We start from the raw sequence: 19,233 nt of genomic DNA on the forward strand, positions 1-19,233 counted from the left end.
AAGTGAGTAAATTCTAATTCACCAAGCGGACAAAAAAGTGTTCAGATCAGTAGGACTACTTGCCGAATTAGCAATGTTGTTTCAGCTGACAATGACTGAGCTTACTTCAAAGTGAGAGAACATGCAGTCTGGTCTGGTCTGGTCTTGTCTGGTCCAGTCCGATTTAGACAGCTTCTTTTCAATAGTAAATTGGTTGTTGGGGGCTTAATTCTAGTCCAAAGTATAAAAAGTCTGAATTAGAGAGTTGTAGGTCAGTTTGAGTAATGATAATTAATTTAAGAACTGAGGGGACCGGAGAAAAAGTCTGGTTTTCACCGAAGTCCGATTTGGACAGACTCCACTGCAATTATGTGTCTATACATATGTGCCTTATGAAGATCCCCCAGATGTCTCTACATAGATTCCAACATTGTATTAAGTAACACACACAAGGCAACACATAACAAATTCATCACAGTGCAATAATCAACATTAAAGATGGGCAAAACAAAAACAGCAAATTTGGATACAAACTCTTCAATATTCAATATATATTTGTTATGAACTTTTTCCTCTGTCATTTTGGAGTAAATGTCTCCCTGTGACACTATATAAATGTTTGCTACCTGTACAGGATAATATATGCAACAGATACAATATACCTAACAAACTGTATAACACATTAAATACACATATAAATTATATGAATAGGAAAAAAGCATGTAACAAATCAGCATAAAACTTTCTGATGACAGATTGGAACTTGTATAAAATATTTCAAACCCCAACTTAAGACTTATCAAAGTTATTGATCTAAAAGGATTTCAAATCAGACATGACTTTTTCTTATTGCATTTGGTCACAGTGCATTAGTGAGTGAGTATGGTTTTACACCGCTTTTAGCAATATTCCAGCATTAATACCACTGAGAGACTTGTGGGAGGGAAGCCTGTTGTAGCCTGCACATGTTTAACACAGTGGAATTACGTAGAATGAGTATGAGAGTATGACCAAGGATGACCCTCAGGTCGAATCTGGGACTGGACCAGCAGATCCTGGCAGTTAAGGGATGTAACTCTGTACAGTGGCTTTCAGTGACCAAGGCAACTTGGCCACTTACACTATCATGCAAACACAGACACAGCTGTTTCCAAATGTGTGGTGCACTTGAAATAACAAAACAACATATATCAATATATTCAAACAATCTTTGTTTCTTAGCCCCAAGTTATTCAGTTGTCTTTCCTTATGAAGACATGCCATCAAATCGTTTAATTCAAAATCTGTGTATGCTCCTACACTCTGGGCGTTACCAATATACAACTTGTGTCTGAAACCCATGTATACAGAATGTCTTATTCTACATCATATCGTGGGGAATAGATCGACCCCATCTATAAAGCACAAAAAATATATATGATGTATGATATAAAGAATAAATAAGGAATTACATCATGACCAAGAAGCATGATTATACACACATCATTTCTATGTTCAGAGTACATGATCAGTTGCACATCTTTGAATCTGCATTCCATTGTTCACAGATCAGCATTACATACAACTAAAGGCCAACAAGAACCTTTGTCTAATTGTCACTGGCTCAAGGTGTACATAGGAACATTTCTGCAAAGTATTAGGAGAACTTACCAAAGCATAAGATATCAAGACTGAATTACCTTTTAAAATGATATGATTAGCATGGTCATAAAATAAAAACATAACTTTAAAAAATTATTTTTGAAGTATGGTCAAAATGACAAATCAAAGAATTCTAGTGAAGGAAGCTTGCTGTATGGAGTGTTGCATTCTATCAGTCTACACTTACATTTGGTTGTATATCATTAACCATTTTAACAGACCTTTATGTGTAAGTTGGTGGATCCATAAACTCAGAATCATAAACTCACCTTCTGAACTGTTCCATGTGCTCATATACTGTCATGGCATTAAGAAGTACAGTGGCGGATTCCCTTTTTTAACATCTGATGACATTTTCTATGCCCATTGCCTACCATGATAACATGTTGATTTGGTTGTTAAAACATAATTATTATTGGTTTACATATAGTGGGTGGCACACACATGCACGCCCCACAGAAGTTACAAACAGCCTAAGTGGAACATCTCCGTTTAACATCCTGGATCCGCCTCTCAAGTAACAATATACTCCAAAAGAAGAAGAAATTTTACCTTCATATAAGGAACAATTATCTGGAGTGTCAAAGGCTCTTACACAGATTGTCGTCCATTCTGTTGTGGAAAGTACCAAGTGAAAAAAAACAACAAATCTTACAGATAGGTGAAAGCCTGCTTGGTTCTCCAGCATTATTCAGTACAGGTGAGGTGTGGTTCAGCTGACACAAGATTCACCATCATTCAACATACAGCGGCCAGATGGCAGCTGGCCCTCAGGACATCAGCATCTATTGTAGTGGCTGTATCAGTCAGGCCCTATTTTTCACCACCGACACCACTCTTAGCATGACTGTTTGATTCAATTATACGACTTACACCAGTCTTTTGTATTTTAGATAAGATCTTTTTGACTATTGTTTTTTGTACCTATAAGAAACATTTTGTTCAGAACACTCTATGCAAACTGCACTTAATACATCAAAACATTAGTCAAATCGAAAAAAGTGAGCTGTTAAAAAAGACAAATACCTTGTACCTCCAAACTTGTTCCAAACTTTTGATACATTTCACACCCATAGCATCGAATGTGTTCACATGATTACAACTGTACCGTCTGGATGCTGCCCGCGCCAGGACATAAATACACACTACCACAACAGTTGCATTACAGAAATCACTAACATCATACATGTCATTAATAACATAAAATAAACATTTAACAATTTATCCTGCAGACCTTTTGAATTATTAATGTGTGTTTTGTAAAAGGGATTTGACTCTTATACAGTCACCTGCTACAGTGAAAAGTATATTGCTTCATAACGAAGAGCTGAAAAGAAACATTTCTTTATAATTTTATTCGAAGACGAATCAAACAATATTCCCAGTTAGTGGAGTCAATCCTAAAGGATTGAATTTGTTGTGCTCTCACGGTGTCACAGGAAGCACACTTTCAATATTACTACAAACTCTTAAACTCTTAAACTAAAATTTCCCGTACACAGTGAGTTATACTTACACACATGTACTCAACATGTAGAGATGTGTCCAGTCACAACTCTGGAGAAACAACTCATCTCCACATGTGCTGGCCATTTCAACCAACTACAAACCTGACAATGTCTGCAGTGTAGCCCTGTGCTTCAATATACAATATATATTTGGGATGGAAGTGAATTGTCAGTCTCAAAATGTCCCAATTTCTAAGTAACGGGTAGTGTAATGTTCTGGTTGCCTATGACGATTGGTGATGATGATGATGATGATGATGATGATGATGATGATGATGATTGATGATGATGTTGATGATGATGTTGATGATGGTATTCGTGATGATGGAGCTTGTTACGAAACAAAGAAAACACAACATTTGATATGATCATTGTGCATATTATGAAGAAATTCCAACACAGCACTATGAACCATTTGGTTACAACACTGCAAACAGTGATACAAATATTAACATGAAGAAGATGAACTACAATTTTCATGAAAATGTTATATAAAATTGAAAATAGGGCCATAAGGCTCTGAAGCTCACCTGTAATCTTCTGGAATATTATATTAGATCAGAAAAGTTTTCAGGGGTGAAGAAGAATAAGTTAAAGAAATAAATATTTCTACACAACAGACATCCTCAAAGCATCGTCTCTGAATCAGTTTACACATTAACACATGCACGTAACATGTTAGTGTGGATAGTACATACATGTTTCATGCAGAAAAGGCTCATAAATGGACTAAAAGGAAATGTTCGATATGGCTGTTATGACCTGTAGCTGAATCAAATATCAAAATACCCATAGCTAATCATGTATCAAATTTTATAATCCAGACAATATCACTCGTAGAAATTGGAAAAAGTAAAATTCTGAATATGGCTGCTATGGTGGCCATGTTTGAAAATCAGATATGAAATTTGTGCTTGTTGTTCAACACTGACCTTAGCTACAGTATGATGCCAAATGCAGTCCGGGCCAGACAAACTACTGATCAATGTGAAGTTTCAGCCTTGCAGTTTCCAAGGTGATGTAGCCAAGTAAAGGAGATATGAATGAACAATATGCCACGACATAAGCTCACTTGACTTTCCACATGTTCAGTCAGGTGAACTAAAAACATAATATATTGCCCAAAATACATTTTCAAACAATTTTTCACATGACTTGCCATGGAAGCAGCTGGATGTCATCCCTGGGTCCTGATGATGCATATTACAAAAATAGTTATCTTTCTTCCCCCCACTATTTCAGTATCTGTATCTCTGTTTGATCTAAGACGTATAGGTGTTCAGCAGTATGCAATCATTACTTGGAGGCAGCAGCAGCCCCCTCTGGTGCCGTTCTGTCCATGTGCCGACTGAGTGGCACAGGGATCTGTGCTGCCTGGAGGAAGAGTCCTGTCTGGTAGCCAACCGGTGGCTTCCTCTCTGAAGGTAGTCCTGCTGCAAACAGTATATTCCTCCATGTGGAGGACAGTCTGCTCATGGACAGTTTCTCCTTCACATACCAAGACCCGACCCTCTCATACTGGTTGTTGATGGCGAGGTAGAATGGGTCATCTGGCTGAAGGGCTATTGCAGGACGATGGCTTAGGTATTGCTTGAAAAAGTGAACACAGCATCGGGACTGATTATGAGGGAGTGAATACACTCGGAGACAATGGATTGGCTGCCCGGAAGTTCCAGATCCGGCATATTCCAGGAACTGTCTTCCTTCTTTGTCAGTGTTAAGAATGATGTCTCCCCATCGAAGAGAGAAATGTTCGCTGCCTTTGATTCCGAAACACATGACATTCATCAACCACAGAGTGTTGAGCAGAACATCAGGAGTGGCTGCTCCTAGCTGCCCTTTTTCAAACAGGAGGTCTATGTCCGAAGAAGTAATGTTACGTTTGTTGATAGGTGAAGACTTCTGTTTGACTCGCAACTCTTCGCATCTTTTCCGTAATGCTTGACGTGAGTTCTTGAATACCACCGCCCTTGACCCTGACAAGATGAAGTTCTCAAACAGATGAGACTCCAGGTAGTATTGGATACTTCTAAGGGAACTGACAGTGAAGTCCTCTCCATTTCCTTTCTTAGATGTTGCATAGAAGTCACTAAGCATAACGTCGAGTTGTTCCTGAGGGATGGTGTCCAAGGAAGACATAGAACCTGATTTACTTTGGTGAAATTCACAGAACAGCCTCAAAGCGTATCTCTGGCAGTTCAGCTGAGCGTTCCTCTTTCTTTGAATATCTGTCACCTGAACTGAAGATGTCATATACTCAGACAAAACACTCTGGTCAATCCCCGACAATGTGAGACTTGCATTGACATCAGCAATAGAGCTATCAGTATGGTCAGTGTCCATATCATCGATGTCCAGGTCTATGACATCTTCAGGACAGTCCCCTAGTGAGGCCTCTAGTTTGTGCTGCCTGTCTGCTGCCTGCACCATCTGTACCGAGTGTCTGCTGCTGGACTGACCATAGCCTTGAGGCAACATCTGCATGAACACCTCCTGCTGACTACGACTGGCGGCGAGGGATGGCCCGCGACTCCTCCCTGACGAGATGTCTGTTGGGATTTGTGAGTGGACAGCAGGAGAGTGGCTTGCTTGAGAGACTGAGACACTGGGGCGCGAGAATCTGTCTTCAGAACTGTGGGCGGGTTGAGCTATTGCTGATCTTGATGCTTGAAATTAGAAATATAACCAATTAAGCAAATACATAAGAGATGATGAGACATTGTGACAGACTATATACAAATGGTAAGGCCAGACCAAGTTCTGTCTTCTTCATCATGTTTACAGAGTCTAAAAAAGCAATTTGCAGGAGAGAAAAATGATGATGCTAAAGGTAACAATGCAATAAAGAAATATTGGAAATTTTAGTATAAATTGTATATTTATATACTTATCCTATCTCACACTTTGCATTTCTCCCTTTTTCTTCGATCCTATGTGGGAACATGCTTGAATCATGTTTCCAGCTTCTGAAAATAAAAATAGCCACCCAAGCCCCCCTGCATCTCCATGGTTACGTCCAAAAGGTAGGTGAATTATGTACCTGTCGTGCACGCAGTGCCTGTCTGAACTGACCACGTCTTTCGCAGAGCTTTATACGGCTAGAGTATTGAGATGCGGGGATGGTCAGGTGGGCCTATCGCGTGTGAGATAGGATAAGTATATAAATATACAATTTATACAAAAATTATATCACACTTTGCATTTTATCCCATGGTTGGATGGTGGGCTGCAGATACCCAAGCCTGTATAGACTACAACCGTGAGATATGCACGAGGAAGCTGGGTCTAGACAGTGTAATTTTGAATTTGTTTTAGAATTTTGAAAACTGTCTAGAATCTAAAAGACATGAACTCGTGAGCGGGAAAAAAACACACGATCAACCGGTGTTAACGATCCCGATACGTTACTCAAACGAAACAGCATGAGATCGGGTATACTTGCCAAATGTTTTTTCCTGTATGTCATCATACATATAGAACGACCGCGTAGCTGTAAAACAGCAGACGTCTTCAAACAAAACACAGCAACTATCTCCCACGGACCATAGAGTGCGCAAGGTTTGGTAACTCTTTTATTGCTTTGTCATGGTTATAAAACACATTCAAGTGTATGAAGCAATCCAAAACGAGAAGAGGAACGATCGACAATATTCCATAGCAATGGACCTTCAAATCAAAACCCTACATCACAGATACCTGAGGCAGAGGTGAGCGGAATAAAGGTTCGGGACACCAATCTTTTGTAGTTGTTATTTTTGTTTTGTTTTTGATTGGCTGCACCGAATGTTGACTTCGTAAATTGTGACTAAAATGTCTCTACAGATGAGCTAATCCACCCTCTAAAAGGGACTCAATCTGGGAAACTCGAACAATAAAAAAACATGTAACACCACATAAATGATTACGCAAGGATTACGCAGTATAACAGTTTATGTTCTGTGTGAACTGGGGCAAGACAGACTTGTTGAGTCCAAACCAAACTTGTTGAGCCCTTGTACGATTGTGACTGAATGTATATGATCGGCCGCACTGATTGGTCACTTCGTAAGTTTAGACTAATAGGTCTCCAAAGACAAGCTAATCCACAATCAGGGCCTTGATCTGGGAAAAAATCGAACCAAAAAAAAGTGTAACACCATGTAAATGTTCAATGATTTATGTTGTACATGTATATAGGATTACAATGTATAGCAGTTTTTGATCTACGGGAACTGGGGTGAGACAGTTGTTGTGCCAACACTAACAGACCAAACTTGTGGAGCCCTTGTACATCATCTTCCCGAGGCAAGAGCGTTAACTGACTTTAAAAGTCCAGTTTCCACCCTTGCCGAACTAAACTGGAACTCCTGGGCTCGATCGTAGCGCCACCAGTGGCTATTATGAGTTCATTCTATGCCCCTCTCATATGGACAAATCAGATTCCACCCCTCAATCACATGCATTTGCTTCAAACAAAATGGTGGCACCCAGTCAAGACGATCTGATCGACCATCAACATCTATTTTGTGATAAAAAAGTACATCAAATTAAATGAGCACCTTGATTAAAAACATAAAAAGATTTGGAAAATATCTGTTGACAATGAGTTTGCGATGCACATGCTTTGCAAATCCTGCAATCGACCGAACTCTGCAGGACAGTTTACGAACCGGATTTTGATTTCGGTTTGCGATTTTGATTGGACTATGCATAGACTCGTTAGTCTAGCCAAAATGTAACTCCATAATCCCAGCCTAGTTCAGCAAGGGTGGAAACTGGAACTTTATAGTCAGTTAACTCCCTTGCTTTGGGAAGATGTTGTACATCTGTGACTGAAATGTCGCGAAGGTAGTGAGGCACGAAAACAGTGTCGGACATCCAAAAGCACCCTTCCATGAAGGTTGAAAGGGCACAGTCACTGTGGAGGGCCATGGTAGAAACAACCGCACGAGTCTCGTGAGGATTTGACGCTGTAGGTGGAGGCAGCCCGGCGAAAGTATATGCTCCCAGAATGATGGAGCGGAGCCAGAAGGATAGCGTCGAACGAGAAATTTACAATGTAGAGGCGGTTGACAAAGGGAAGAAGAGTCTTTTCTGGGAACGTCTATGTAGGCGAAACGCATCGTGGTATATTCGAAGCGCCCAAACTGAGCACAAAGACATGTCTTCATGGTTGTTCGATCCCAAAATAACCGAGAGAGGGGGAATCGTAAATAGCCTGTCCGGTTGTCCGGGATGTTGGTTCTTTGCCACGAAATGCCAACGAAGCCCCAGGAATGCTTTGCCACTTCAAATTGGACCCTTGTGACATCCAAAGCATGAATTTTGCTAACCCGGGCAGTGGTGGAAAAAGTCAACAAAAAAACGGTCTTCAGCATTACTGTCTCGAAATCCTACTCCGTCGGTGGTTTGTAATCGCTGGAAACCAGGTTGGCGTGGGCCAATAGGGTGCGACCAAAATCAGAGACAGGTGATTTGTGGCTGCTACCTTCTGTAGGACCCAGGGAAGGAGCCCTGTGGGGGGAAAGATGTAGGCATTGAGACCTTCCCACGAGATTGCCAACGTGTCATGCTCCTAAGCCTGAGGGTCGGGGATGGGAGATACGAATTGGGATTGTTGAGCATTGAAGTGGGTGACGAAGAGGTCTACTTCCGGGGCCCAATAAAGTTGGCAAATCCATTGGAACGATTGTGGATGAAGAGACCACTCGGTTGGTGATGGTCTGTCTGGTCGGGACATAGAGTCTGCTATGACGTTCGATATGAGATGATGAGATGAAAGAACTTGAGAGCAAGTGCGAGTAGGGACATCGACTTTGTTGATCCCATCCTGTTAATGAACCACACTACCGCCGCGTTGTTGGACTTGATCATGAGGGAGGAGGACCGGAGGACGTTCGACAAATGTAAAATCACGAGAATTGCTGCCTTGAACTTGAGATTGTTGATGTGAAGGCAATGTTCTACGTCAGACCACTGCCCTGCTACTTGCCGATCTTAGAAAATGTGCTCCCCAACTGATGGTTGAAGCGTCGACGAACAGATGGAGGGATGGGACGAATGGCTTCAAGGAGACCACGTCGCAAATGTTCAACGCGAACAGCCACCATTGAAGTGTGGATCAATGTAGGTAGCTGCCTGGCCGGGTATATCCTCTGATGGGGATGGAACGTCGTAGGTGGCAGTGCGATCATCAGTAATCGATACCCTTGTTGAAGCAGCCGTGTCACGAAGGGGTCTGCGAGCATGGTCCAATTGCTTGCAAAGATCTTGTGTCTTCCGCCTACGTGTGTGGCTGTAAAGGGAACGGCTGGGGGGGGGAAGTTCCCAGTCGTGCCGATTTGAAAAGGAGTCAAGTTCCTGCCGAACCTCCCCCTTGGGAAAGTTCGCCAGTGCCCTTGGTCCGGTAAAGGAGACCAATCGACCCGGGGAGGGCTTCGAGCCCCTTTGACCTCTTCGACCTCTGCTGCGCCCCCGAAAGGAATTAGGCCGGGAAGAAATAAGCTCACGTAAATGGACTGGGCAGGAACAAACTGGGGATATTGGCAATCCCTTTTTCTGTTGATCCTCCAATTGTCTTTTTATTAATCCCCGAGTAAAGGCCTCTTCTTGGGAATGAGTGGAGAGAGAGACGGAGAGTGCGTCCATGGCTGACAAAATAGTAGACACAAGTGGGAGGGTACGGGGACTGTGGTATCCAAGTGGGTTTAGGTTCTGACCTTCAACCACATTAGATGAGGTTGAGCGCTTCTGAGACAAAGTAGAAACGTCACTGTCAATCTCGGGGGAGGCGACCGTAGTAGACATGCCATGAGTGCCTGTGTCTTCAAGGATGAAGTGAAGCGGGGAATATGGAGACGATCCCATAATTAACGAAAGGACGCAAAGACCGTATCTAGGTTAAAGTTAATGTCCAGTAAGACCAGTCTGGGAGGGAGCGTGATCTTGGACGAACTGGCCGATGGAACTGTGAATCCGGAGAACCTATCCGCAGCTGAAGTCGTCAGCTATCCAATGCATGACCGATTCTGGGTCCGCTTGTTCAAAACTCCCAACCGAGGAAGGCGTTGACGAGGGATCGTCAAGAACGCCTGACGGATGTGAACTGTCAGTTGGTTAACCCTGCATACCATGATCGCCCGAAGTAGAAGCTGAACCACCCGATCCGGGAGGGGTCGAGCGGGAGGCAACCGAAACAGGATCAGTAGGTTGAGGAGTCGATGAAGGATCCGAACGGTAAAGGAGGACATTGGATATTGCTTTCACAAGAGAGTCGACGATGGTTCCGAAGTCTGTTGTTGATCCCTGTGATCCCAACTCGTGGGTAGGATAGGTGGACATAGGTCGGGAGGAGCTGACCTAGAGGGACAACGATCGGGCAATCTGTGCGCCGAACGGGAACGGCTCCGAGAATGACTTCACCAATCATGTTCTTTAAACGATGACGAAGGCCGATCCTGTTAACTGTGAGTGGTAGACAGGTCGTGAGTGGGCAAATCGTCTGTAAGGAAGCTGTCTGAGAGGGTTTCGTCTCTGACAGAACTTACATGTTCGACAGGATTGTCTTTAAGGCGTGATGAGCTGGTACTAGCTGCGGAATCCCCTGCATTGGAACGTCGATCGGCAATACGACGATGACAAAGTTGCAGGTAAACTGTAAAAGCCAAGTTGGTTGGGGAATGACATTCCGCACATCGGGAACCCAGGATGCACTGTAACTGACAGGCGCAACATAATGAGTGGAGAATAGGTACGTCTGCATTCTTTACAAGCAGGACGTTGATTGTCCTTCTTTCCCATATTATTTAGGATACTCAAACAACTTGGCAAGGGACAACAATTCTGTGATGTTTCAAACATGTCGCCACACAGTGGCAATAAGAAAGAGAATGAATTAGTAGAGGCGCAAAAGTGGTCAGCTCAAGCAGGCACTGCATGCACGACAGGCACATAATTGACTTACTTTTGGAACTTAACCATGGAGATGCAGGGCGTCTTGGGTGGCTATTTTTATTTTCAGAAGCTGGAAACATGATTCAAGCATGTTCCCACATAGGATCAAAGAAGAAGGGAGAAATGCAAAGTGTGAGATCGGATAAGTTTAAAAATTTGAAAACTTTATTTGATAACACATGAAATAAGGGAATAAGAAATATTTTGAAAATGTACTGATTATGAGCTTAACATGCTCAATGACAAAACCCACATGATCATGATGACTAAAGTACTAATTCGTAACAATTACTATTAATTGAACAACTCATATGATTAATATGTTTCCACAATATTGCAAACTCTAAAATATAATAGGGTTAGAACTAAACTCCAAATTTTACTAGCCAGGGTAAAAATAAAATACTATTGTTAGGGGGAATTAGGACATTTGTACTAGCCCACAGGAATTTGTACTAGCCCAAGGTTAGCAGGCTACATTTAACTTCGAACTCTGACTTTAAAATGTCTATTAATAAACATATTTTCTCAGAAATTCATACCTGCAAATGCCTCCACCATATGACCGAGATTGGAGAGATTAGCATGGATGCCAACTGGCACCACTCCACCAAATCCCTCCCCATGTTCTATGGGGCTTGAGGGCTGGTGTTTGGCCTGAACACAGGACTGTCTGGTGCCGGAGCCCTCTACCTTGACGGACTCTAGATCTAGAACAGTCTCTGAGGGACTGGCCAGGCTGGTACTGCTGCTGCTCCGGCCTCGATTGGATATGTGAGCAAAACTAGGGAGGCTGTCTCGTCTCTGTACCTGATGCCAACTACGACTTGACTCTGAACATGTCCTTGACTGGATCTCCTGAGACAGCCTCTGAGCAGCATCCCAGGACATCCGAATGCTGTTTTCTTTGTCCTGGTCAAAAGATGTCCGTTTTGATCTCTGCCCTGAACTGACTCGTAGATTTTCTGCTCCATCTGAGCTATAGTTGGAAACAGAACCATTTTCTGATTCTCGGATGTCTGTTAAACTTTCAATGGATTTATTGCTAGAGATGCTGCCTCTTCGTTCCTGAGATACCTTGTGCCTGGGTTTGTCTGCAGGTGTATTCACTGACCAGGAATCCTGATCAATCTGTGATACTGATTTCTGACTTGTTGGTGCTAATGGTGGCAAAGTGCGGAAAACCTTTGTGCAGTAACTCTCACTTACAACACTGCCACAGTTTTGGACAAGTTCACTTAGCACATAACGCTCTTTCTTAGAATTGTCTATTTCAACACAAACATAGCCACTAACTTCAATATTTCTATCAAACTTAATATAGGCTTGGCAAAGTTTCTGAAGATTTGCAATAAAAGTTGAGAAGAACTGAACAGAATAATCTTTCTCCATTGCTTGAGTGTTCAACATTCCTCAGAAGATATGTAAAACTTATTATCTCAATGGCTGAAGCACATTTTCTGGAAAAAAAAGAATCACAATTAGAATGATGTACAACTAAATGATACTAATTCATATCAATATCTACTGGTAGATAACTTTGTCAGTGCATCTTACCAAACTCAAAACTGTATTGATCTGATACAAACAGTCTACTTCTGATACATCAGTTGGGTCTGCGTTCCCCTCACTTAGAGTAAACATGGTAAAGGGCATTATAAAGATGACTTTAGAAAACTAAGTTACTTATATCTAAGCTGATGTGTATTTTATCACACAGTGTGGGGATTTAGACTAATTGGTTGTTTCAGTGTTGAGTGATAAACATTATGAAATATATTCATTAAAACATTGTCACATAATCGGGCTAGACCATCCAGATTGGTTACGTTATTTGTGTTGGTTCTTTCAGAACGTACACAAGGAGCAACATGTGCATATTGTGTTAAGATTCTATGGATGAATTTAAAATTCTTGCAATAATAGTTCATATAAACCCATGCGTCATGTAAGTAATGTTGTGATGTGTTTTAAATTGTAAATAATTGTAATCAGTAAAATTTATCTAACCAGTCGTGTTCCCAAATTCTAGTTGTTTAACAAATACAATATATACTTAGGGTTAAGGACTGTCATGCACAAACATGGTATTCTGAATTGTCTGGATGCTCGAAATTAGAACTGTATTCATTATTTAAGACATCATTATCACTTGAACCGTATCTATTAAATGTAGTATCAAAAGAAAAGCGACGTATGCTTACCCTTTTACGTATTGGAGAACTGGGAATTATGCATAATACAGGAAGGAGGGATGGCACCGATAAGACACTCCGGTTTTGTCCATTGTGCAAGTTAAGGGCAGTTGAAAATGAAATTCATTTCATTCTTGTTTGCCCTATTTATGAAGATATTCGTTCAAAATATTTCCCATATTTAGACTTCATTACTATTAATAATCGTAAAGACACACTGGTTAGAATGTTAAACTCTTCTGATGTAAACCGCCTTGAGAACTTAAAACTTAAAAATGCTATCTGTCTTCGTTCTTCTTACCTGTCAATATTATTTCATGCAGCACTTGATGTGAAACTAATTTGTATATACATGTACGTGGGCCTGAGGCCTTATTACCAAATAAACTGATTGATACAATATATACAGTTATTTCATTGACAAAATCAAAGAACTTGTTTGCTATTATCAAATTTGTTGATGAACAATTTGTTAGTTGTGTTAATGTACTGATTAATACGTCGACTAATACTAGTAATAAGGATATAACAAATATTTTGAGGATAGAGCTTGTGATTATTTGGGTTGTTTAATCGTAATTTGCCAGTCAGAATCAATGTAACTTTCTCAGATATATTCAGAGATGAAGATGATCCATGGATCACGACTATATGTTGCCACTGATTTTGTCATTAAAGTTCAATGCGGATTTGATTGAATACTTAATTCTCTATTGAAATTAGGCTTTCGAGTTTCGCAATACTTCTAATATCACTGCATCCTCAACCTACACAAATAGGTCTAGCATAATAAGCACTGAAATTATGTCAGAGTTGCTGTCAGTGTCAGGCAGAACGGTCGACTATCGTGTAGGGGTGATGGTGCTTGTCCAAATAAAATCATACTGTTTATACTTACATGCTTTTCTTATGCAAAGTGATTTGTAGTTTGGTGCACAGTGACCCCTGTAGGCATGGTCATTAAGGCCAATAATGTACTAAAAGAATGCATTAATCTAAATTATTACTGCAATCATAAGCCTTCTTTATGTACCGGAAACAGCCCCCTGTTTCAAGGGACATAACTCCCAATGACAAAGTATTCCCGGAAAAACTTATTGTGTTTATTTAGCTGAAAAGGCGTCTGTTGTTACATTTATCATTGTGTACTGTTAATATTATGCAAGACTGAACTTGACTGGCCGTAATAGTCTGCACCTTTGCTCATTCACGAAGAATTTGAATAAGACTCGGAAGACTGAATGTCAAAATGGATTGTAATAATTATGAAATTTGACTCGTTTAGGATATAAGGTGGATTATGAAACAACAAAATATCGTACTTCAGGTTAAAATATGTATGCCATTGTCAAACCATAACACATAATGAGGAGAACATTTGAAATATGGTAGAATATTTGACCTTTTGATCCTGATATGAAATCAGGCCGTCCGTTAGTGGGCGTGGCTTATGTTTTTTCACGGATTATGGAAACAAGAATGCCAAAAATAATTGCTTCAAGTGCCACAGAATTATTTTTTGTGCGTGATCTTAAAAAATATTTTTGAAGTAGTAATATTTTGGAATATTCAAATGTTTTTCATTTTAATTTCTTTGAAGTTATACAGAAATTGGCATATACACTTACGGATTGGCACGAAGAAAGAATAACACGAAACATATGCTACAAAAAACAACAAGAAAATGAAATAAATTACCGAGATGTCTGTAGTTTTTATTGGCCTCATTGGAAAGAAACGTAACACAGAACTTGGTGATCAATGTAATAAAAACGTCTGCCTCTGCATTATAACGACAGCAGCTAAAACACACAATTGTTGTAAAAATATGTTAATCATGCCAATATATATGTATAACAAAGATTTTGATGACCGATCATGTTACAATCTGGGTTGATTTATCATAACGTGCCTGTCAGCATCACTCTAACTTTCACGCCAAGACAAATGTTTCTGAAGTGCAGTTTTAATTGGCTATGGCTTTCAACTCGTACCACGCACGAGACTCATCAAGCCATATCTGATAAACGGACGTTTGTTATATTGTGGCTGAGGGTTTGTGCTGTGCTTTTTCTCTCTGTATATGGCCTAGTATATATAACTTAATAATTACCTCAAACATAACCGCATTGTTATATTTTAAAATTCATCAGAATCTTCGATGAACTCTTACCTGTCGTAAATTATGTGTCAGCTTTTGGAGATAAAGGGGTTTCCAGTTAGAGCTGGCTTGGTAGCTGAAGAAGTAACGGCACTAAATAAGATTTGGAACAGAGCGATAAGTAATGTTTGTCTTTGGGTAGTTGTGTTTCAGATTTACAGTATCTGTGTTCATGAGGAAATATTTGACAATAACAAACCGTGAACCTATCAGCAGCTTTACTGGAGGTGACACCTTGTGTGCATTATTATTTAAACTCGATATGGTGCTCTACGTGGTAAATGACATTGTTCGTGCCTGACTACACACAGGCAACACAGTTGGATTACGGATCCTATAATAGAACATGGAGTCACCTCCTAGCCCAAACCTATATAAGTGTTTAATAGCTCTCTTCTGATTTTATTGAGTAGAGGTGTTTAATTTACCTTTCAGAGTATTGGCTGTTGAGCTAGCTGGTTTTGTAGATAGTTGACACATGACTCAGGGTTGTAGCTGTATGACAGACAATGTTTCAGTCCTGGTGAGATGCAATCAGTTTCCCGATACATGTACATGTGTATAGCTCACGTGTCTCACTGTCTCAACTATTTGTATAATACGAACATATCATTATTATCTACAGTGGTTGAAGAAATATACTTAGAAAGAAACGATACTAAATGAAATAGTTCTGCCATTCTATCTCGATTTTTAATGGCCTCTTATACATAGACATGTTGCAATCGGAATGCTACTTTGTGTATCGCGTATGATATTATGGAACGTTCACGTATGATAACAATTTATCCACTGAGTTGGCACCGTGCAATCACCAGCAGCAGATTTCCTGGTTGTAACCAAGGAGACATGTTCACCAGGGACTGACTATTTGTTGTAGATCATACATACGGCAACACCATGTCAAAGGGTGCAGTAGCAGTTATCGACAAGAAGGATATGACGTCATTAAAATCCCTAAACAAACCGCTTCAGCTGGTTAAAGAGCTCCTGACAGTGACACTCCTGCTCCTGGGCTACCCTGAGAAGGAGGCTGAGGTAGGGTAAGGCCCAAAACGTAACACAGTGATGGGGGATGGGAGGTGTGTGTGTGTGCGTGCTTGCGTTCGTGCATGCGTGCGCGTGTGTGTGTGTGTTTGGGGGGGGGGGGGGGGGGGATAAGGTATTCTGACATTAGAGACAGAGAGCTGTTTCAGTTTCACCCAGGTGCTTTGGTGGTAAAATATGAAATACCTGCATACCAAATACCCTTACTTATTATAAGCATATTATAATACCTGCAAACAAAATACCCTTACTTATTATAAGCATATTATAAGCATTCCATACCTTGCACACACCGATTACGTCCATGTGATCTATCAAAAAAAAGTGGGTCAATGGTTTCAATAGCCAGATGTCTTAAGAAATACAATATGACCAAAATATTATGACATAAACTGCATTTAACCTTTTGGCAATTTAGATTTGGGCGGTTTTGATTCACTGTAATGACTGATAAGATTTTGGCGCTGTCTGGTAGTCTAGTGGTTAAAGACACCAGTTCGATTTCCCATATTGGCAGAATGGGTAGAAGCCAATTTCTGGTGTCCCCCGCCGTGATATTCCTGCAATTTTGAACTTGATACACAGCCTAACACTGGGCATAAATGTGTGCTTTAAATGATATTTGTCCCTCTAATTAATGTTGTAAACGGGAATTGTTGCAGAATCACTTCAACAAACTTCAACATATCTTAACTTGACGGGGATTGTTCTGAGCCATGATTGGCCGTTTCCCATGTCATTATAATTATGATTTATGTATTATTGGTTTTACACCAGAACTATTACATATGCCGTCGTGTCTTGGCTGCCCCGGGGAAGGATGGTCTGCAACAGCAGATGATGAACAAGGACGCCAGCTCCATCCCTCCTGACACAGTGGCTAAAGTCAGGGCTAAGCTGCAAGAGCACTCAGTGGAGAGGACTAAAAATGCGTCCTTAGAATCAGTCGGGCTATACACTTGGGTAAGTGACCAGTTGGCTATACACGTGGGTAAGTGACCAGTTGGCTATGCACTTGGGTAAGTGACCAGCTGGCTATACACTTGGGTAAGTGACCAGCTGGCTATACACTTGGGTAAGTGACCAGCTGGCTATACACTTGGGTAAGTGACCAGCTGGCTATACACTTGGGTAAGTGACCAGCTGGCTATACACTTGGGTAAGTGACCAGCTGGCTATACACTTGGGTAAGTGACTAGTTGGCTGTACACTTGTGTAAGTGACCAGTTGGCTATACACTTGGGTAAGTGACCAGTTGGCTATACACGTGGGTAAGTGACCAGTTGGATATACACGTGGGTAAGTGACCAGTTGGCTATACATGTGGGTAAGTGACCAGTTGGCTATACACGTGGGTAAGTGACCAGGAAAATGCATCGGTTATCGTTTTTGTCACAGATGCATCAAATATCGAAATGACCTTAACATGTCTACCATAAATCTTCACTTCACAAAGCTTTACTGAGGCCTTAAATGTTGTAACCTTCATCAAACAACATTAGCGTAAGACCCTCTTTGAAATCATCATAGAAAGAGCAAGCTCGGTTGTACCTCAAAGTTATGAAATGTAAACACAAAAGCCTGGAGCTGCTGGAAAATTGCTCGACATTAAGGAAAAGTTGACCATTGGAAAGTTGAAGTCATCTTTCTTGTCATACAGTCTTGTGGGGTGTTTTAGGCGTCCAACAAGTCAGACTAAGTGATATTTCACAGTAATGGCAGAGCTTATGAGGTTTGCGTACGATACTCTGACAATTGTAATCCTGACAATCCATATATAACATTTCTAATAATTGTTCACATGATGATGAAGTATTTTGCATCATGTTTTTACTTTTTATTGCAGGCAAGCAAAATGACAGCCTAAGTTATAAATGACTGGACATTAGCACACGGAATTCGACGAGAACCTGAAGCAAAGACCAAACAGCTTACGAGCATCGGATACACAGAACCAATCAGCCGACCACCATCTGATACACAGCTCCAATAAGTTTACCACCATCTGATACACAGCTCCAATCAGCCTACCACCATCTGATACACAGAACTTATCAACCTACCACCATCTGATAAACACAACCAATCAGCCGACCACCATCTGATACACAGAACCAATCAGCCTACCACCATCTGATACACTGAACCAATCAGCCTACCACCATCTGATACACAGATCCAATCAGCCGACCGCCATCTGATACACAGATCCAATCAGCCTACCGCCATCTGATACACAGAACCAATCAGCCGACCACCATCTGATACACAAAACCAATCAGCCGACCACCATTTGATACACAGAACTTATCAACCTACCACCATCTGATACACAGATCCAATCAGCCGACCGCCATCTGATACACAGAACCAATCAGCCGACCACCATCTGATACACAAAACCAATCAGCCGACCACCATCTGATACACAGAACTTATCAACCTACCACCATCTGATACACAGAGTCAGCCTTCTAACCAAAAGGATTGTAATACATTAATGTAAGCCCCAGCACTGGGTTTGCCAACAGTTTACTTGTTGGACAAAGTAGGAACGAATGCTCTGAATGTTTCTGTTTGTTTACAATATAAGGAAGACCAAATTAAATAAAACAACTCGTGCTTGTGTCCATTTGTTCGTATGTTTCCCCTTCAGCTGAAGGCCCCCGTATGAAAAGGTCCGTGATACGGGTCATACAGAGCGTGGCCTAATGCTTCTACAACAAGGAACAAGTTGGCCAATCAAGTGTTCAATCAAGGGCTCAATGAA

General features: G+C 41.0%; 1 protein-coding gene across 1 annotated transcript; it reads right to left on the reverse strand.

Annotated features, from left to right (window-relative positions):
* Nucleotides 1–719: 719 nt before the first annotated feature.
* Nucleotides 720–14,289, reverse strand: LOC139452395 (uncharacterized). The gene is made up of 3 exons (XM_071233865.1): nucleotides 14,154–14,289; nucleotides 11,603–12,520; nucleotides 720–5,794 (listed from the first exon to the last, which is right to left on the reverse strand). The coding sequence occupies exons 2-3, from the start codon at nucleotides 12,468–12,470 to the stop codon at nucleotides 4,425–4,427; spliced, it is 2,238 nt and encodes a 745-aa protein (XP_071089966.1). The 5' UTR covers nucleotides 12,471–12,520; nucleotides 14,154–14,289; the 3' UTR covers nucleotides 720–4,424.
* Between the last annotated feature and the right edge of the window lie 4,944 nt (nucleotides 14,290–19,233).

The sequence above is a fragment of the Haliotis cracherodii genome, unplaced genomic scaffold (assembly GCF_022045235.1).
Source record: "Haliotis cracherodii isolate W230 unplaced genomic scaffold, xgHalCrac1.p SCAF_9, whole genome shotgun sequence".
Taxonomy (NCBI): domain Eukaryota; kingdom Metazoa; phylum Mollusca; class Gastropoda; order Lepetellida; family Haliotidae; genus Haliotis; species Haliotis cracherodii.

What these genes read in the sequence shown, in the direction of transcription:
- LOC139452395 (XM_071233865.1), bottom strand. Translation starts at nt 12,470, where the DNA reads ATGTTGAACACTCAAGCAATGGAGAAAGATTATTCTGTTCAGTTCTTC. An exon ending in TATGGTGGAGGCATTTGCAG is followed by an intron (nt 5,795 to 11,602) that starts GTATGAATTTCT and finishes TCTAATTTCAAG; the next exon opens with CATCAAGATCAGCAATAGCT.